Raw genomic sequence first — 20,925 nt, 5'->3', positions numbered from 1 at the left:
ATACATGTGACACTTAATGCAAAAGACTGAAAATACTGTAAGACCTCCTCTTGCTGCTGGACTGCTACCTTCATCTTAATTTTGTTCAGTTCTAGTTAAGTTTAAGTTGCTTTGGGGAGTTGGAAAGCATACAGTTAGAGTCCTTTAAATGTATTAGTGCATTCCACCATTTATCTGGTAGATGACCTAAAATTAGATGATTAACTCTTGATAAAGCCCAAGCAATCCTGAGTTTAAGTTAAAGGTTGATTAATTTTTTTATAATTGAAAGTGTCTCCTGCCTATAAATCAAAGGATGAAATAGGGGAGAGTGGGCGAGGGGTGGGAGGGAAGGAAATATAAACACACAAACTCCTGGTTTTTGTCTGCATCTGACTAGCAATTTAATACAAACACTCAAACTCCTGGCTTTTGCCTGCTTCTGACTAGCTATTTAATACAACACTCAAACTCCTGGCTTTTGCCTGCTTCTGACTAGCTATTAATACAAACACTCAAACTCCTGGCTTTTGCCTGCTTCTGACTAGCTATTTAATACAAACACACAAACTCCTGGCTTTTGCCTGCTTCTGACTAGCTATTTAATACAGACACAAAAACACAATAAAGAATATACCCCAATAGTTAATTCTCCCCAAAAGTTCTAAAATTTCCCAAAGAAGTTCTTACTGATTCTCTTCAGCCATCAGCAAGGTGATTTTTTTCCTCTCAGTGATCCAAAAGCCTGTGAAGTGAATAAATACATATTAAATGCAGTTACAGCTTTCTGCCATACCGGCATTTAATACCAAAGCCAGCGGGAGAAGGACAGAACCTCTCCTTCTCCCCCTGGCTTAAGTAGGCTTTTGAGGGTTGGGGAGAATGGGATGGAGGATCAGTTTAAAAATAGAATTGGAGGGGAGGGATCAGGGCTGCTAGCAGGGTATTTTCATTTTAATTTGGGGCATCAAGAGGGAGTGGGGGGCATCAAGAGAGAGAAGGGCTGTTCGCTGGAGACTTTATTTAAAAAAAAAACCAACCCAAAGAACAATATTCAGTAAGCCAGCTAAGGGTTAAGTTACCCAGGTAACTTTAGCCTTGGATTTTCAGTGAAGGTTACCTCCTGCTGAATATTTGGCATAAGTTATCCAAGTAAATTTACCCGGATAACGTCGCTGCTGCCCGGTTTACTGAATATTGACCTCAGAGAATAGGGCTAAATGGTAAATGTTCTCAATGCAGAAAGGTGAATAGTGGAGTGCCGCAGGGATCTGTACTAGTATCACTGCTTTTTTAACCTATTCATAAATAACCTAGAGATGGATGTGGTTAGTGCAATTAGTGTAGCTGGGTTCAAAAAAGGTTTGGATAAGTTCTTGGAGGAGAAGTCCATTAACGGCTATTAATCAAGTTTACTTAGGGAATAGCCACTGCTATTAATTGCATCAGTAGCATGGGATCTTCTTAGTGTTTGGGTGATTGCCGGGTTCTTGTGGCCTGGTTTGGCCTCTGTTGGAAACAGGATGCTGGGCTTGATGGACCCTTGGTCTGACCCAGCATGGCAATTTCTTATGTTCTCATGTTCTTATGTTCTTAACAAATGAGATGATCAAATTTGCTGATGATCCAAAATTATTCAAAGTTTAAATAACAAGAAGATTGTGAGAAATTGCAAGAGGATCTTCCAAGACTGGGAGGCTAGGCATCCAAATGGCAGATGAGATTTAATGTGGACAACTGCAAAGTGATGCACTTAGGGAAGAGTAGCTCAAATTATAGCTGCACAATGCAAGGTTCCACAGTGAGAGTCATCACCCAGGAAATGGATCAAGGCGTAATCATGAATAATATGGTGAAATCATATGCTCAGTGTGTGGCAGCAGCCAAGAAAGCAAATAGAATGCTAGGAATGATTAGGAAAGGAATGGAGAATAAAACAGATAATTAATATGCTTCTGTATCACTCCGTGGTGCGATTGCACCTTGAGTATTGTGTGCAGTTCTGGTCACCAAGTCTCAAAAAAGAATAACAGAATTAGAAAAGGTACAGAGAGGGTGACCAAAAGAATAAAGGGGATGGAACGATTCCCCTATAGGAAAGGCTAAAGAGGTTAGAACTATTCAGTTTGGAGAAGAGGTGGCTGAGGGAAGATATATAGAGGTCTATAAAATAATGAGTGGAGTGGAACTGGTAAACGCAAATTGGTTGTTTACTCTTTCAAAAAATACAAAGACCAGGGGACATTCAATGATGTTACTAGGTGATAGATTTAAGACAAACTGGAGAAAATATTTTTTTATTCAATGTGTAATAAACTCTGGAATTTGATGCCAGAGAATGTGGTGAAAGCTGTTAGTGTAACTGGGTTCAAAAAAGGTTTAGACAAGTTCTTGGAAGTAAAGTCCATAAACCATTTGTCACTGACCTGAGCTCTTGGGCTGTGGTGTGGTTTTGATGCAGCCTAACAGACAAACCCACTAGGCCCATGCCAACAGTAGGTGGAATTGCTTTTTAAAAGACTGGATATGGATGTTCACCTATTCCAGCCTCATTCCCTGCAGGCTGAGCTCTTAGGTTCCAGGGTCCAACAGGGCTTAGATGACAGACCTGTAAGGCCGAGGTCAGGGCAGGCAGTGATCAAGCAATGAGGTCCAAACAGAGATTGGGGCACACAGAGATCAGGCAGTGTCGAGGTCCAGGCAGAGGTCAGAGCAGGCAGAAATCCAGAAACCTTGTCCAGGGTCCAAGGCCTGGGTCAAAACCAAGAGTCAGGCAGACAAAGACAAAGGAACTAAGACACAGCAGGAACAAATAAAGCAAGATAGGCAAGGTACAAAGAGACTAGACAAAGAGACAGCAAAGGCACGGCAGGGAAAACATGCAAGGTAAGAATCAGACAACAAATAGTAATCATGCACTACAGGAGCAGGAGGACGTGTTGCTGAGTCACCAATTCATAACACGGCTGAGGTTTAAAACAACCAGCCACGTGATTTCATCAGTGAGCACTAGCTGAAGGGTTTCCTGCTGTGGGACCTTTAAGAGGAGATCCCAGGGCAGGTACAGCAGGGCAGCGTTTCGGCCACGTTGGCACAGTGTGCGGGTCACGAAGCTGGGGATGTGTGTGGCCAGTCAGGGGACATCCCGCGACCGGCCAAAACATTACATCTTTATTAAGGTAGACTTGAGCAAATCCACTACTGATCCCTGGGATAAGCTTCATGAAATATATCACTAATTGTTCCAATAAGAACTCCTGGGATTGTTGAGACAGCATGATGGATAAGATTTGAGATTTTAATGCATTTACTTATTTAGCTGTATTTATATGGTGACTTTCTGCATAAAATCAAGGCAACTTACACAATAAATATAAATAACAATAAGACAATAATTCATAAATCCCCAATAATCATTAATTTTGTATCCTGCCATGATACCCTTTTCTCCTGTCACTGTCATCAGAGGTTGAAAAGATGACAAGGATGCCCTCCATTTGCCTCCTATTTGTGTTAGTAATGGATCCATTAGCATTAAATATTAGAAATAATTCTTTGATAAGGGAAGAGGTAAAAAGCACAAAATTGTTTATTTTCAGATGATATACTTTATTCTATAATTTACTGATTTAGGGGCAAATTTTCAAAAAGTACGCCGAATTTTAAAAGATACGTGCGTAGCCACGCGTATCTTTTAAAATCCGGGGTCGGAGCGCGCAAAGCTGCGCAAAATCGGCAGCCTGCGCGCACTGAGCTGCCCAGCCTGCCTCCGTTCCCTCCGAGGCCACTCCGAAATTGGAGCGGCCTCGGAGGGAACTTTCTTTCCGGCGCCCCCCACCTTCCCTTTCCTTCCCCTAACTAACCCGTCCCCCAGCCCTAATTCCCCCCCCCCCCCTACCTTTATTTCAAAAGTTACACCTGTGCGCGCCGGCGCGCCATGTTCCAATTTGGGGGCTGGTCCGGAGACCGCTTCCAAGCCCCCGCCCCCCCGATGACGCGCCGGCCACGACACACCGCCCCGGGACTTACGCGTGTCCCAGGGCTGGCGTGCACAGGGGGTGGAAGGGGCAGCTTTTCGGGGGTTACACGCGTATCCCTTTGAAAATCTGCCCCTTAATTTGTTCTGTCCCACTTCTGATAACAGTAGATAGAGAAAAAGGTCTCATGAACCTAATTCAAAAAACTCTACACACACCTTGTTAACTCTAATTCAGTCTCTGGATGTGTTAGACTCAGCACTCATCTAATACATTTTTCATGCAGACCAAAATCTTGCATAGACTCTCATAAAAAGCACCACTCAATATAATCGAACTCTAAAGATCTAGATTCTTTAGTTATTCAATTAAGATTATGAAAAAGATCGCAAATTTGCCTTACATCATTTGCCTTCTGAGGTATGTATTTAGCAGGCCAGTGACTGGGAAAGTTACCCAGTTAACTTTACTCAGATACTCAGCAGCATGTATCTGGATAAACTGCCAATGAAAATAACCAGATACAGGACAGTTATTTTTCTGACTAGACATATCTATATCAAGTTGGGTAGTGTTGAATATCAGTGCTCACTGGCTAAAATTTAACCATGATCCCAGTATGCCTCCATTACTGCCTCTTTTTATCTGGTTAAATTTTGCACAGGTAATGAATACCTGCATAAAATTTAGCCATGGATTAGGGGGAAATTTTCAAATCTCAAGTTTTGTCTAGGTAACAAGTTAACCAGCCAAAGCTTTTAAATATTGGCCACTTTGTCTTTTGGATTTAATTACTCTCTTTTCAAAACCCAAGTTCAGGTTACAATTCAGGCAGATTAGATATTTCACTTCCCCAGAGAGTTTATAATTTAAGTTTTATCTGAGGCAATTGAGGGTGAATTGACTTAGAACATAAGAACATAAAATGTGCCATACTGGGTCAGACCAATGGTCCGTCAAGCCCAGTATCCTGTTTCCAACAGTGGCCATTCCAGGACACTAGTACCTGGCAGTACTCGTGCTGCTGAGTAACTGGGTAAAGTTAACTGTGCAACTTTCCCAGTCACTGGGATGTAAGGCAAATTTGAGATCTTTTTCATAATCTTAATTGAAGAATTAAAGAATCTAGATCTTTGGAGTTCGATTATATTGAGTGGTCCTTTTTATGAGAGTCCATGCAAGATTTTGGTCTGGATGAAAAATTTATTAGATGAGTACTGAGTCTGTATAATACATCCAGAGACTGAATTAGAGTTAACAAGGTATGTGCAGAGTTTTTTTTAATTAGGGTCATGAGACCTTTTCCTCCTTTCATTGTTATCAGAAATGGGATGGAACAAATCAAATAAGTAAATTATAGTATAAAATATATCATCTGCAAAATGAACAATTTTGTGCTTTGCACCTCTTCTGTTATAAAGGTATTATTTCTAATATTTAATGCTAATGGATCCATTACTAACACAAGTAAGAGGCAAATGGAGGGCAACCTTGTCATTCTTTAATCCTCTGATGACAGTAACAAGAGAAAAAAGCATCATGGTAGGATACAAAATGAATGATTATTGCGGATTTATGAATTATTGTTTATTGAGTTATTGTTATTTATAGTTATTATGTAAGGTGCCTTGATTTTATGCAGAAAGACATCATATAAATACAACTAAATAAGTAAAGGCATTAAAATCTGAAAACTTATCCATCATGCTGTCTCAACAATCCTAGGAGATCTTAGTGGAACAATTTCTTTTTAGGTGTAATAATTGTCTGAAGTGCCATCAGTTTGATTAGAAATAACTTTCAAGTTGAACTTTAATACGTTGCCTGTATGTATTAAACTTTACAAGCTCCAGAAAGAAGCTTTCTTTGGTGGAATACAAGTATTGGGGTAGATTTTCAAAGGGTTACGCACGTAATATACGCGCATAATCCCCGAAAATCTACCCATGCACGGGCCGAGCCTATTTTTCATAGGTTCGGCGGCACGCGCAAGCCCCAGGACGCGCGTATGTCACGGGGCTTTGAAAAAGGGGCAGGGCAGGGCTGGGGGCGTGGCGCTGATCCGGGGGCGGTCCCAAGTCCTCTGGCATGGCTGTGCCGGAGGTTCGCGTGCCGGCAAGATACACCTGCAAGAGGCAGGCGTAAAAAATAAAATAAGGTAGGGAGGGGGATTTAGGTAGGGGCTGGGTGGTGGGTTAGATAGGGATAGGGTAGGGGAAGGGGGAGGGGAAGAGTAGTTAAATCACAAGCAAACTGTGATACATTACAGGAGGACCTTGCAAGACTTGAAGATTGGGCATCCAAATGGCAGATGAAATTTAATGTGGACAAGTGCAAGGTTTTGCATATAGGGAAAAATAACCATTGCTTTAGTTACACGATGTTAGGTTCCATATTAGGAGCTACCACCCAGGAAAAAGATCTAGGCATCATAGTGGATAATACTTTAAAATTGTCGGCTCAGTGTGCTGCAGCAGTCAAAAAAGCAAATAGAATGTTAGGAATTATTAAGAAGGGGAATGGTTAATAGAACGGAAAATGTCATAATGCCTCTATATCGCTCCATGGTGAGACCACACCTTGAATATTGTGTACAATTCTGGTCGCCGCATCTCAAAAAAGATATAGTTGTGATGGAGAAGATACAAAGAAGGGCAACCAAAATGATAAAGGGGATGGAACAGCTTCCCTATGAGGAAAGGCTGAAGAGGTTAGGGCTGTTCAGCTTGGAGAAGAGACGGCTGAGGGGGGATATGATAGAGGTCTTTAAAATCATGAGAGGTCTTGAACGAGTAGATGTTGACTCGGTTTATTTTCACTTTCGAATAATAGAAGGACTAGGGGGCATTCCATGAAGTTAGCAAGTAGCACATTTAAGACTAATCGGAGAAAATTCTTTTTCACTCAACGCACAATAAAGCTTTGGAATTTGTTGCCAGAAGATGTGGTTAGTGCAGTTAGTGTAGCTGGGTTCAAAAAAGGTTTAGATAAGTTCTTGGAGGAGAAGTCCATTAATGGATATTAATCAATTTTTCTTAGGGAATAGCCACTGCTATTAATTGCATCAGTAGCATGGGATCTTCTTAGTGTTTGGGTAATTGCCAGGTTCTTGTGACCTGGTTTTGGCCTCTGTTGGAAACAGGATCCTGGGCTTGATGGACCCTTGGTCTGACCCATCATGGCAATTTCTTCTGTTCTTAAGTTCTTAAGGGAGGGGAAGGTGGAGGGGGGGACCGAAAGAAAAGTTCCCTCCAAGGCCGCTCCGATTTCGGAGCGGCCTTGGAGGGAACGGGGAAAGCCATCGGGGCTTCCCTCGGGCTCGGCGCGCGCAAGGTGCACAAGTGTGCACCCCTTGCGTGCGCCGACCCTGGATTTTATAACATGTGCGCGGTAGCCACGCATGTTATAAAATCGGGTGTACATTTGTGCGCGCCGAGTAGCATGCACAAATGTACCCCCCGCGCGTAAGATTTAAAATCTGGCCCATTATGAAGAGTATAAGCTGTAAATTTGAGAGATTGAGTTCATACTCTTTGTATCATTGTTTAACAGTTGACTTTTTCCTTCCATGGTATATGTTAAACAGACCTATTTGGAGACACTAAGCTTGAGATATTATTTAGATGACAGATTATTTAGAGTTCTGTTAATAATTAACCAGGACGGGAAAAAATGGCAGGTATAGTAAGAGCACTTTGAAGTAATTTTTCTCTTTTTTTTTTAAGCTCTGACTTTTGTTTTAATTAATTTCCCCCTGCTGCTGTTTTCATCAATGAATTAGCCTTTTGTTTCTTTTTTGATGCATTAGGAGAATACCAAGGCCCAGCAGTGCCAGGCCAGCTCCACCCCGCGTGAAACATCAGGGGACTGCTGAGGTGCCTCCAGAAAGGTAAAGAAATGAAAGCCCTGTCTTATTACAGACATTGAAGATTGCCCCTGACAATCAGGTACCTTTGTTTCCTCAAATGCAGTGCTGACTTCAAGGCGCTGTATAGGTTTGGGAAAAAAAGAAAAAGGCTTCTTTGCAAGTTATAATACTCTTTATTCCATGACTATATGAATATGCTCAAATAGATAACTTATTCCAGTCATAATGAGGGGAATAATCAAAGGCATTTCCATGGGTGAAATAGTGATTTACCCGCAAAAATGGTCTCTTTGATTATTGCTCATCCTATATGCAGGTAAAAAAAAGTATGTGCATATACGTTTACCCACATGCTGTGAAGGCATTCCCAGGGGAAAGTAGAAAATGGAACAATATGCAAATCGGGTGCAAATCTCTGTGCATAATGTTTTCCTTAGGCAATAATCAAAGCATATAGTAAATACCAGCATAGTTGTACTTTCATTATTGTTGCAAATCCCACAGGTAAAAGGACCCTTGGAGTTTGCACCAGTATACCCACTATTGCTTATGTACCCCAATAGGTTTGCCAGGGTATTTAAGCAATAATTTACAAGATAGTATTAAATAAAGAGTAATTGTCTGCCCAATGTAATCAGTGGAATTCAGCTACCATTCCTGTTTATTGTGAAAAGCCTAAAAGGGCAAGATGCACTTTGGGAACTCACCAAATCATATTTGGCAGTCCTTAATGACCTAGAACTCCATTGGAGTTTGGCAGTATAGTTTGCATACCCTATAATTTGGAAAAATTGTAGAACACTGTTTAGGAAAGCATAATTACCCTTCTTATTAGTAACTCAGAGAAAAAAGCTTGTGGAAAGTCAATGGTTCAAATATGCTATCCCGAATCTCTTTCCCATCATTACTGAAGAGAGAAGCCTACTCTGGGAAGGGGAAGGTAAAACAACTACCTTGAACCTGATTTTAAAAGTACATGTGTTTCAATAATGTGTTTGAATAGAGAAATGACCTGAATTCAGTTTGAAGAATGGGGGGGGGTGAAGAACCTGCTTCTTAAAAAAAAATAATACATGGGAGTGGCAGAGCAAGATGATGGAAATGCTTCTCTTGAGGGCTTTGAGGTGCTGCTATGCTACATACCTTTTTAGATTTCATTTCTCCTCCTGTTCTCTCAATGATGTGGAATAGAGGTTTCCTTTAAGGGGCAGTCTATAATATCATGTGTTTGCAACACAAAAATGTTCTACCTTCCTCCAAAGGGCTTGAGCATACCACTGTTTTAACACTTAAATAATGAAGGTAAGGGCTCTGAATGCACTCTGACTTCCTGCCATATATTTATTAACTTGCTGTAAGTATTGTATATGTATCTTCTTTTCAGGGTTAGCAGCGGTAATGTGATCATAGACAAAAGGAAGGATGATGGCACAGATGATGATGATGACCAGTTTGTGGTGATGGAGGCAGCACCTCAGATACCTGAAATGCCGGAAATGGAAATGGTTAGTGAATGGTGATAGCATGCCATTTGAGGAACCCACTGGAATTGAGTTTTTAGCCTTTTTCAATTGTCCCTTCTTTGATAAAGCACTATGTAAAACTGCATGCCATGCCAGCTCCAGAAGTTTAATGAAATATCTGCCATTTGTCCCATGCAATTTATATTTTGGTAACTTCCAGTGTATTCAGTATTCAGTATCTGAATCTTCAGCAAAATCTGAAGAGCTACAACAAAATCCCAACAGAGATCTGAACCCCTTTTTTGGGAAGGGAGAGGAGAGTGTATGAAAAAATATCCTCTTGATTATATCTGATCAGATTAACAGAGGCGGACTGTAGGAAAATATCCACCCAGGGGATTTTTTTCAAAATAGGCCCCACAGATTATATAACTGACACCCTTGTGTACTTTCTGTTCAGCACATGTTCAACAGCTTCCAAAATCATGGCAAGCCAACCCTTGAAAGGTCCATCATGTGACCTGGAGCCAAAATATCTCTAACGTAAATTCCACATATTTCCCTAAGTAAATAAGAAGTAGAGCACAACCTAGACCAGGAATGAGCAAACTGAACTCCAGTCCCCCTTCCATCCATTCAGCTGGTTGGTCCCATGCCACTCACAAGTCTGGTTAACACAATAAATGACAGCAGAAAAAGACCCAAATGGTCCATCCAGTTTGCCCAGCAAAATTTTGTTTGCTTTATTTTCACGTAGATAAGCAGGATAAATTAGCCATGCTGTCTGGGATGGCCCTCCCGTCCTGTAGGTGGCAGAGCTGTCAAAGTAAAGACTTAAGTCTTGCTGTAGTTTGTGCCTGCTTGGCACCTCCCCCTCCCCTGTGTAGAGTCTCCTCAGTCTGTTTTTTTCCGCAAGCCTAACAGCCGCGGAGCTCTCAGTCTCCTCGACTGATTTCCTCACAGGAAAATGTAATTACTGAAAAAAAGCCAAAAACAAGCCTAGTAAAGTAGTTAGGACTAACTTCTTGAAGTATTTCATCGAATTATCAATGAAATGCCTCGTCCAGGATTTAAATTCTGCAGTTGTGGAAAGATCATGTCTGTCACAGACAGACATGAATCTTGTTACTTATGTCTGGGGCCCCAGCATGAGCAATCGATGTGTGCTGCCTGCGGATGGATGTCCCCCAGGGCACAACGTCAAAGAGCCGCAAAAATTGAAGACCTGAGGAGGGCTGCGTCGGACTCCTATGCCCCCTCGGAGGAGCCCACAAGATCTTGTCCGGAGCCCCCTCGTGCATCGATGGAGTTGAGCCAGCCACGAGCGGATTCAGAAGGTGCTTTGGCGTCGATTGCATCAACAAAAAAGTCATCATTGAAGCATGGAGCAGGAGACGCACCACGAGCTCGAGAAAACCCGCTGAGTAGACCTTCGTCAGCGAGTCAACCAGCACCAGCGCCTCGAAGCACCACCGGCGCACCTGGCGTAGCCAGTGCCCATAAGAAAGCCCATGCTTCTGGATCGAGGCATTCCCATTCCACACCGACACATCGACGCACTTCCGACTCATTTCATCAATCACCGACTCAGAAGACTCAAAAATAGAAAAAAAAGCACATATCCTGACATAAGAAACGCAGGGAACCTTCTCCCCTCATCATTGTGGATGAGGATCCTCTTTCTTCCCCTTCTCCTACATCATCTTCGTCTGAGCAAGAGGAACCATTGATCAAAAACCACGCAGGGAATCTTTCACCAGTGATAAGTCTGCGAGGCACCGCCATCCTCAACCATCAACTGTTACACCGCCTGCACCATCTCAGGGGGCTTTAGCATCACAGGCGATGTCGCAGATATCTCTGATTCTAGCAAAATTTGTATCTTCAGTTGCTGATCAAGACCAGCCTGCACCAGAACCTGTTCCTGAAGCACCACTGTCCCCTGCTCGCAGTCCCGTTCCAGGTCCTGTTCCAACATCACCAGCTCTTTCTTCACAAGTGGCCTCTCCAATATCCTCGTCTCCTGGCTCTTCCACTGGTTATCCGTCCGACCCTCCGGAGGACCAACCGGAACCAGTATCACTCTTGAGGACTTGATCTATTCAAAGTTCTTAGAAAGAGTGGGTCAAACTCTTAATATTGAGATGAGAAAACTGCCTGATCCTAGAGCGGATGTTCTGGGTCTACTGAAAGTTTTCAACACTCCGGCAGAACCGGTGGTTCTTCCTTCTCATGAAGTACTGGACACCTTGATGAAAAGAGCATGGGAGACTCCACTGGCTGGACCCCCACCGTCTAGGAAGTCGGAACTTAAATATAGGATGCGACAATCTCCATTTTATACGCACGTTCAACTACCTCACGCATCCGTAGTTGTAGAGTCTGCAATGCAGAAAGCACGCAAGTCCAGGCTGCATTCTAACACCCCACCGGGTCGCGATGCCAAATATCTTGATGACTTTGCAAAACATGCCTATCAGTCAGGCATGATGAATGCAAAGATCAACAACATCAATTTGCGATCACGCAATATTTGTTTCAATATCTACAGGACCTAAAACCCAAGATCCAAGACAGTTCACCTGACCAGCCTCTCCCTGATGAATTTCATCATATAGAAAAGGGATTGCAACATTTGATTCACATGATCTACGAAGGTTTGAGACCTCAGCCAAGTCAACGGCAAACACCATTGCAGTAGGGCAAATGGCATGGCTCTGAGCCTGCACAATACGAGAGGATGTGCATGAGAAATTGGCTAATCTTCCTTGCCATCCTGATAACTTGTTTGGGGATCATTTCAAGGACACTGTTGCTCAGTTAAAAGAGCAGAAACTGGCGGTCCAGTCTCTCACAACTTCATCACCCTTTTCCTACGGTAGGAGCTACTATTCTGGTTACAGGAAACCACAATTTCAATGCCGCCCTTTCCAGCCTTATCCTCTCTCTAGACCGTCTTATTACTCATCATCTCGCCCCCAAACATCACAAGCTCCAGCTTCTAGACAACATCAGAGAACACCAAGACTAGACCTCCGCAGGAGCAGAATCCACCTAAACCTTCACAAAGTTTTTAGAACATCACACACCACCGCTACCAGCAACAGTTGGGGGCAGGCTCCTACAATTCTTGCCTGCATGGCAGAACATCACAACCGACCTCTGAGTTTTGAAAATCATACAGGAGAGTTATTCCTTAAATTTCAACACCCTTCCTGTTGTTCCACATTTAGTACCCAACAGGGAACAGCACATCCATGCCTAACAAATGCACCTGGAAATCAGCAACCTCCTAAAACAATAGTGCATAATCGAGCTACCTGTGTCTCATCATCACACAGGATATTATTCCCAATATTTCCTCATTCCAAAGAAATCAGGGGGGTTCCGTCCTATCTTGGATATCCGGGAATTCAACAAACACCTTACGACGGAGAAGTTCAAGATGACATCACTAAAAACCATACTACCCTTCATACAACCCAAAGATTGGATGTGTTCCATAGATCTAAAGGATGCTTATTCACACATACCAATATACAAAGCTTCATGGCAGTAACTTTGCTTCACAGCAATGAATCGCCACTTTCAATACAGGGTACTTCCATTTGGCCTCTCCTCAGCTCCCAGAGTATTCACGAAGTGTCTAGTGGTAGCGGTGGCTCACCTACGTCACCAGAGTATTCAGGTTTTTCTCTATCTAGACGATTGGCTTCTAGTAGCACCCAGCCCCTCTATTCTCCAGACAAATCTACTCACAACCATTCAATGTTTGGACACATTGGGTCTACTAATCAATTACAAAAATCGAATCTCCACCCCACGCAAGCGTTGCAGTTCATTGGAGCCCACATTGACACGTTAAAGGACAGAGCATTCCTTCCCGAACCAAGAGCTACAACACTCAGAAATCTAGCTCAAACACTAAAGCGTTTAACCACAGCCCCTGTTCATCAGGTGTTGAAACTTCTTGGGCACATAGCTGCAACTATCTGTGTGGGCCCACACACACGACTACACATGAGGCGCCTTCAGTGGGGACTGAAAGCTCAATGGAAATGGTTCTCTGACTGCCTCTCTGCTCCTGTCTCCATTACAAACAGTATGAAGCGAAATATAGACTAGTGGCTATCGGAAACACCCCTTACAGTAGGTGCTCCACTATGTCCACCGATGCATCAAGTCATACTCACCACGCATGCCTTCACGAAGGGATGGGGAGCCCACCTGTCTCACCTTCAAACTCAAGGCCTCTGGTCCACTTGAGAGAGTATGCAACAAATAAACCTCTTGGAACTCAGAGCAATTCGGAACGCTCTCAGAGCTTTTCAGCTCAATCTCAGGGGAAAAATGTTCTATATAAACAAAGAAGAAGGGTCCGGTTCTTGGACTCTATGCAAGGAAGCAGTACCCATCCTAGAATGGGCAACCAGCAATTCCATGATACTTCAGGCCACTTACCTCCCAGGTATAGACAACAACAGGGCAGACAAGCTAAGCAGAATTTTTTCATCCCCACGAATGGGAACTACAACAGATGGTAGCCCTACAACTCTTCCGAACCTGGGGCTGGCCTCGTATCGATCTTTTCGCCACAGAGCAGAACCGCAAACTTCAAGCATTCTGCTCTCTGTTCCCATCTCTTCATCGACTAACACAGGACGCGTTTCTCATAAACTGGTCGGAGGGCCTATTATACGCCTTTCCACCAATACCTTTTATCTCACGCACAGTGCAGAAATGCATGAGGGATTCGCCAGATCTCATCCTCATAGCTCCAGCGTGGCCAAGACAACCATGGTATGCATACCTCCTCCGCCTCTCAGTGGAGACTCCAATTCCACTAGGAAACAGCCCTCGCCTCCTAACTTAGGACAAGGGTACTCTTCTGCACCCACTCCACTCCTCCCTAAACCTCACAGCGTGAAGATTGAAAGGACATTATTTCAAAACCTGAACCTCTCTCCTCAACTGGAAGACATCCTGATTTCTTCTAGAAAACCTTCCACCACCTTTCTTTTAGGGAAATAACTGGGAAATAACTGCTTCTTCATGCAGGTTACCTCTTTTTTTCATTTGTATCGTTTAGCTACTGTGAATCCTCTGTGTTTATCCCACACCCTTTTGAACTTCATCACCTCTTCTGGGAAGGCATCCATACATCCCCACCCTTGGAGAAATATTTCCTAACACTGTTCCTATCCCCTCAAACTTTCATATCAAAACCTTAGTTCTACAGATTTCGTTCCATTGGATAAGGTTTTATTCTTGTGTATCATTAATGCCTTTCAGGAATTTAAAGGTCTGAATCATATCTCTCCTGTCTGTCCTCTCCCTCCATGATATACATATTAAAGTCCTTCAGTCTTATCTCATATGGATTTTTTTTTATTTTTATTTTTTTATTATATGTTTATTGAATTTTAACAACCTTATAAACTATAAACTTTGCATGGTAATTCTGCATAAGATTACATATAGGAAATATATTTTCTCCTTACATCATTAAACAAGAAATATATATATATATTTTCTTTCCGCTTTTTCCAAAGAAATATTGGGAGGGAGATAGAAACAATACACGGGAGAAAATTTAGGAAAAATTAACAAAGCACTGCACTCCTGCACCTACCTATCTTTTAATGCACGGATAACTTACGGCACGAGCCTTTTGGCATCTAAGAATTCCCTCAAATGATCAGGATTATAAAAATACATATACATTCCCAGAGTATTTTAATTACACATCTTGCTGGATATCTTAAAAGAAATTCTGCTCCCAGAGTACGAACTTCTGGGCGCATTTTCAGGAAATCTTTCCTGCGTAACTGGGTTACTCTGGATAAGTCAGGGAATATACGTATGAGAGCTCCTAAATAGGGAACATTTATTTCTTTGAAGTAATGTTTCATTATCAAAGTTTTGTCATATTCAGAGTATAATGAGACAAACAAGACCGCTCTTTCTAATACTTCTAAGCCAGTACTCTCTAAATATTCAGACAAATTCTCAAAATTTCCCATATCCCCGATTGGAGATATCTGGATTGGACTTTGCCTTTGTTTCAAAAACAGAATTTTTTTAACTGATGGTATCTGTTCTTCCGGAATCTTTAAAATTTCCTTCAAGTATCGTTTAAATGTAATTAGTGGTAGCTCTCCTACTACCTTTGGGAAATTAAGACTCTTATATTAAGGTGCCTTAAATAGTTCTCCATAGTCTCCAGTCTCCGCATAGAAACTGCTTGTTCTTTCCTTGACCACCACATTTAGTTCTGTAAATGTTTTAGATCATTTTGAACTTGTATTATGTCTTTAGTTTGCTCTTCATTTTTAACTTAACTTGATTTTCCAAAGCAGAAATTTTTTGTGAGTTCTCATCCGTTTCACGAGTGAATTCATTTATTCACTCTGTTCATGCCGACTATTAGATCCCATAGGGACTCAATAGTTATCACAGCCGGTCTTATTACCTGTAGGGAACTTCTCTGGCCTCCTACCGCTCCCCTTTCTCCTTCTTCTCCTGATGTACTTCGAGGGGAGTCCTCAGCAAGCCCTCCAGCTTGTATCGACTCCCTTAACGTCGCGGGAGGGGGAAAGAGAGGTCCTTGCTCCATTACCTCGGCAATGCTCCCACCCGTCTGAGACGATCCGGCGACGTCATCCGCAGGCGACTCAGACTGCACGTCGGGGCTTGGAGGGATAGCTCTCGGCTGGTTCCGTGGCTCCGGCGGAGTCAATGATACATCCCCAGGCGGGGACGTTACTCCCCGCTCCGATCCCGCCAGCGGGGCTCAGTGCTCCTGTTTGAGGTAAGGTGGTCGTCGCATACTGCAAGATGACACGCTGTCCGCTTGGCAGTGCGGGTTCAGGTGGGTAAACCCGCACTTTACCTTTCCTCTTATGTGGCATCTTAGTAGGAAAAGCTTTTACTTTAAAGTGAAAACAGGAAAAATCCGGGAGCGTCTGAAAGCGCGACCGTTCAGGAGGCCATCTTGGATCTCCCTCATCTCATATGGATTTTGATATAGACCCATCACTTGACAAGTTGTCAAGTGATGAGTCAACCACACTGACAACCAGTGGCTCAGATAAAGACATATATTCTGCTGTTGTGCTGTTGTTCATATGCTCACTTAGAAGGTAATTTTCGAAGGAGTTAAACATGTAAATGTAACATACTAACGTAGCAATTTTCAAAAGTCCATTTATGCACTTACAGTGCAGTTACGCTTCTAAGACCTATTGATTATTCTTCCTCCCCATCTGGACTCCACCCGGAACTCTAGCACTCCTAGTTAAAGCTAAAGCACAGAGAATGGAGGACCCACTACACATATTTCAAACAGTTGAGAAATAGAATATTTGATAATTAAAATTTCATATAAAATATTTAAAACATTTCCCAAACACAAATAAATATTTCAAAACAGCAGACACAATCCCTAACAATTATGAGTAATAAAGATAACAAATCCCCTATTCTTCAATAAATAAAATGTCTCAGAACATTTTCTTTTGATTCCAAAAGCCCAGAGATGATCAGGAGTGAGGAATGTGCACAGACTTTCTCCTCTTGCTTTCATATACACACATTTAACACATACAAATTCACTGACATACACATGTTCAGGCACACTCAGTCACAATCACTCATTGACTCATTCTCACAGCACTGTCACACAGGCTCAGTTATTGATGCTTTCTTACATGCTGACATACACAAATTGCTCAGTCTCGCACACTTTTTCAGACACTCAGACATACAAACTCTCAGTCTCAAACACGCTTTCTCAGACACTCACTGACACAAATGCTCAGTCTTAAACACTTTGTCAGACACTCACGGACACAAATGCCCAGTCTCACACACTTTTTACATGCTCACTGACACACAAATAAGCTCAATCTCACACACACACTTTTCACATGCTGACACACAAACGCTCAGTCCCACCCACATTTTCTCACACAGTGTCACACATGCTTAGTCACATACACTGGACATACTCTCTCTTCCCCACCTCCATAAAATGCAGGACCAGTAGCAGCAACCTGATGGGAACTCTTGTGAGGGAAACGCGACTGGGGGCACAGTGTTAGTAACAGCAGCCTCACAGGCATGGGGGCTGCTGTTACCAACACTAACCACATAATTTGCTGAACCAGCCCACCGGAGCATGCCCAAAGCCTCAATAGGCCAATCTGCCCCTGCAGATTAATAAAGAATGGATAATTTCCAGTAAAATCTTTCCTATTTTAGGAAATTTTGTTTATCTTCCCCTAATTATCAGTACTGGGCTCAGCTAACATATCACATCTGTCTGACAGTGACATCATCATCTCCCTTTCCTTCCTGTTCTTTGTAGCCTCTAAGAGTACATTTTGAATTCCTTAAGCCTCTCTGAGTAGGGTTTATATTATAGACCTTGTACTATTTTGATAGCCCTTCTCTGAATTGTTTCTATCCTATCAAAGTCTTCGCAAAGGTATTGTCTCCAGAACTGAGCACAGTACTTAAGGAGGGATCTCACTAGTGACAAATATAAAGGCAATATTACTTCTTTTTTTCCCTGGCAATAACTCTCCTTACACACCTAAGCATCTGGCTCGCTTCCCCTGTAGTTTATTACTTTAATTGGCAAACTTCAGGTCATTTCATATTATATCCAGGTTACTTTACTGACAGTTTCCAGTTTATGTCCATCTAACTAAGTACCTAATGATTTCTGTGCCCTAGGAAGGGAGCACATGGGCAGGTATGTCAGGTTGCATTGAATGCTTGCTGCATTTTCAAATATCTGTGGAATGAGCCATGCTGTTTTGAAAATTCTCCTGTTTATGAGTTACAGTGGAAACACCATCAGAGGTCACTAGACAGGTATACTCAACAGAGAGGAGCCCTTCAAAAATAAGGGCTCAGAAGGACAAAACATCTACATTGAAATGGGAGAACAGCCTGATGTCATTCTGATTCTCTGAACTGAGTCAGGGCTGGGATGGTTTACAACTAGTTCATATCTGATGGTAATAAGAAACCAAAGTGCCCCATCCAGGAAGGACCTGGTTCTGCTAACACCCATGTTCACAGGATTGTAGAGTAAATACAGCGTATGAATGTATTGATGACTCAAACTATTATCAATCAGAATTCTTATATTAGAGCAATGATACATTGTTTATCTAAAATTAGAATTTTTAATTAGGGATTTTGTACATTAAACATAGATTAATATAGCAATTACTTGAACAGAACATATATATTCATGTGTTCATACCAGCTAAATATGCATATAAAATTACTTAATTAGTCTTGCACAGTTCAGATATTACAGGTTCACTAATCCCTGTGATAGATTAAAATTATCTTTCAGACTTTTGTATAAAGCAGTTAGGAGTGTCTTCTCTGAGAGCATCAGAAAAGCAGGTGACTTAATTCTTGATTATTTGCTTCAAGGCTTATAGGAGACCAAAGTCATCGAGCAGGGCATGGATCAGGAATACAGAAATGATCAGTAGTACTTTGTGTAGTAGGAAGAAAGCAGTTTTCTTCTGTCCAGCAGGGTGGTCAATCACAGCAAGAGGATTTGGTCCTTTGATCTCCTCTTTTAAAGACCGCACTTTTGTATTATTCAGCTTCATTAATGCAAATTAATGGCCTATAAAATTAACAATGTGATTGGCTCAAATCATAGCTTTGTCATCAAATAAGCTAGTTCCAATTCTGGTCAGATAGACATTTAACACATGGCTGGTAGGAAAATCTTATAGATAAGTAATAGACTGGGTTGTTTATAGAAGACTTAAAGATGAGATTAGCAGATGCTGTGCCTGACAGTTATACAGTGTAGACAGATTAGTAAATCTTTGTTAGGGACATTGTCAAGTATTCCAGAATCTTTTGCTTTGACTCCATGTTGGTGGGTGCAAAGAGAAAACAGTTCCAAGATCTAGGTCTGAGAGATGTCCCTGCAATTCCCCCTTTTCAGAAATGATGCACTTCAAAGGAGCATGTCACTTCTTAAACTTAACTAGCACGAGATATGTGCAAGTGTAAAAGTCAAAACAATATTGAAACTGTGCATTTCTATAATCGACTTCATTTAGGAGGTAATTTTCAGAGCATTACATGTAGTTATGCAAGTAAAATTAGCATATCTGCATAGATATGCTATTTTAGAAATCTTGTGAAAAAGTATATACATGTTCACACTCAACAGAAAGTGCAAACTAAATGGCCGTATTTTTGACTTGCCAGGGCACAGTTTGCAAGTATGTGCACACTTCCAGATTTTATAAACAAAGTACGTGTGTACATTAAGTATGCATGGATGTTTTTATACCAGATATTTAATGTGCAAAAATCAGTTACATGTTTTTCGAGATGTGGTGATTGGTGGAGATTGCAAATTAATGGGAGTTCTTGGAGAGTGTATGCAGTGCTTGTATGGTAAGTGTTTTGGTCATTTATTTGTAGTTTCTTTGACATAGCCTTCTTCTCTGTTTATTCAGTTAGTCTCTCAGTATATCTACTGTTTTGTTTTGTTTGGTTGCCTTTCAATGTGTGTCATTCTACAAAGGAGAATGTCTATCTGGTGTGACTGGAAGTTGGTCTGGTATAACATGGTGGTGAGAAGCACAGCAATTAGTGCCATAAATATGTGGATACTGCAGGAGCAGCATTTAAAGAAGGAGAGACAACAGACGAGGAGGAGAAGGCCCCCCTTGGAGAGGATATGTAGGCCATGAGCACACTTTTTTAATCTGTCTGAGGAGCAAGTTATGTACAAATTCACATTCATGAAGGAAACTTTTTTCTATCTGTGCCAGCACTTACAGGAAGATCTGTGCCCTTTCATGCAGAGAGGTCATGTCTTGCCAGTCCACCTCAAAATCACCACAGCCCTGGCCTTTTTCCCCCAATGGCACCTTGTGAATCCTTCTTGATGTCACAACTGGAATAAACCAGACATCCCAGTCTTGTGGAAAACCCATGGCTTTTCTCCTTGTAAGGGTGTAAAGATACAGCCCACAGACCCCGAAGTGGAGGGACTGAAAAAGCAGAAATGTAGATACAATGAGGCAGTCTCCCAAAAGAATATAATAATACCAGAGACATTTTTTCTGTGAGTGTGTATTTATTTACATAGTGCCAGATGCAAATTACATAGAGTTGTTGTACACATCACTCCTTATTTGTGCAGACTACCCTTCTTTTCAGGGGTGGCAGTACCTCCTTTAGCTGGCCAAACCATGTTCTTCTGCTGAAGAGGATTTCTGATGCAGTGGACAATACCCTTGGAGGATATGATCAGCTCTGCCAGTAGAAGGAGCATGGGCTGGAAACAATGAGCCAGAAGGTGAACTGGGCTCCTGAGAACTGGCAGGGCTTGGGAACTAGCATGGCTTGGAGAGTAAGAGGTGCAGAAGTGGTCTGAGGGTCCACAGCTGGGAGAGGTGCAGGCACATGGCAGCTGGGTCAGCAGAGTCAAGAGCAGTGTTGAACTGCTGAGTTCCAGCAGGGGAATGTGGACTGAAGCCTGGCTATGGGCCAGCCAAGGAAAGGTGAATTGAAGCCAATTGGGGACCAGCAGGTAGAGGTGGTAAGATGATCAACTGAGTCTAGCAGAAGGGGTGGC

General features: G+C 42.2%; 1 protein-coding gene across 3 annotated transcripts in view; it reads left to right on the top strand.

Annotated features, from left to right (window-relative positions):
- The window catches only part of TRAF3IP1 (TRAF3 interacting protein 1), a 364,461-nt gene that overhangs the window by 264,770 nt on the left and 78,766 nt on the right, over positions 1-20,925 (top strand). For all 3 annotated transcript variants that reach the window (XM_029606494.1, XM_029606493.1, XM_029606495.1), the window contains 2 exons: positions 7,765-7,845; positions 9,209-9,329. In XM_029606494.1, the coding sequence (XP_029462354.1) occupies positions 7,765-7,845; positions 9,209-9,329 (202 nt within the window). The remainder of the gene's footprint in view (positions 1-7,764; positions 7,846-9,208; positions 9,330-20,925) is intronic.

This window comes from Rhinatrema bivittatum, chromosome 6 (assembly GCF_901001135.1).
Source record: "Rhinatrema bivittatum chromosome 6, aRhiBiv1.1, whole genome shotgun sequence".
Classification (NCBI taxonomy): domain Eukaryota; kingdom Metazoa; phylum Chordata; class Amphibia; order Gymnophiona; family Rhinatrematidae; genus Rhinatrema; species Rhinatrema bivittatum.
Note: the sequence above shows the minus strand (reverse complement) of the source record. Positions and strands in the feature narration are given on the sequence as shown.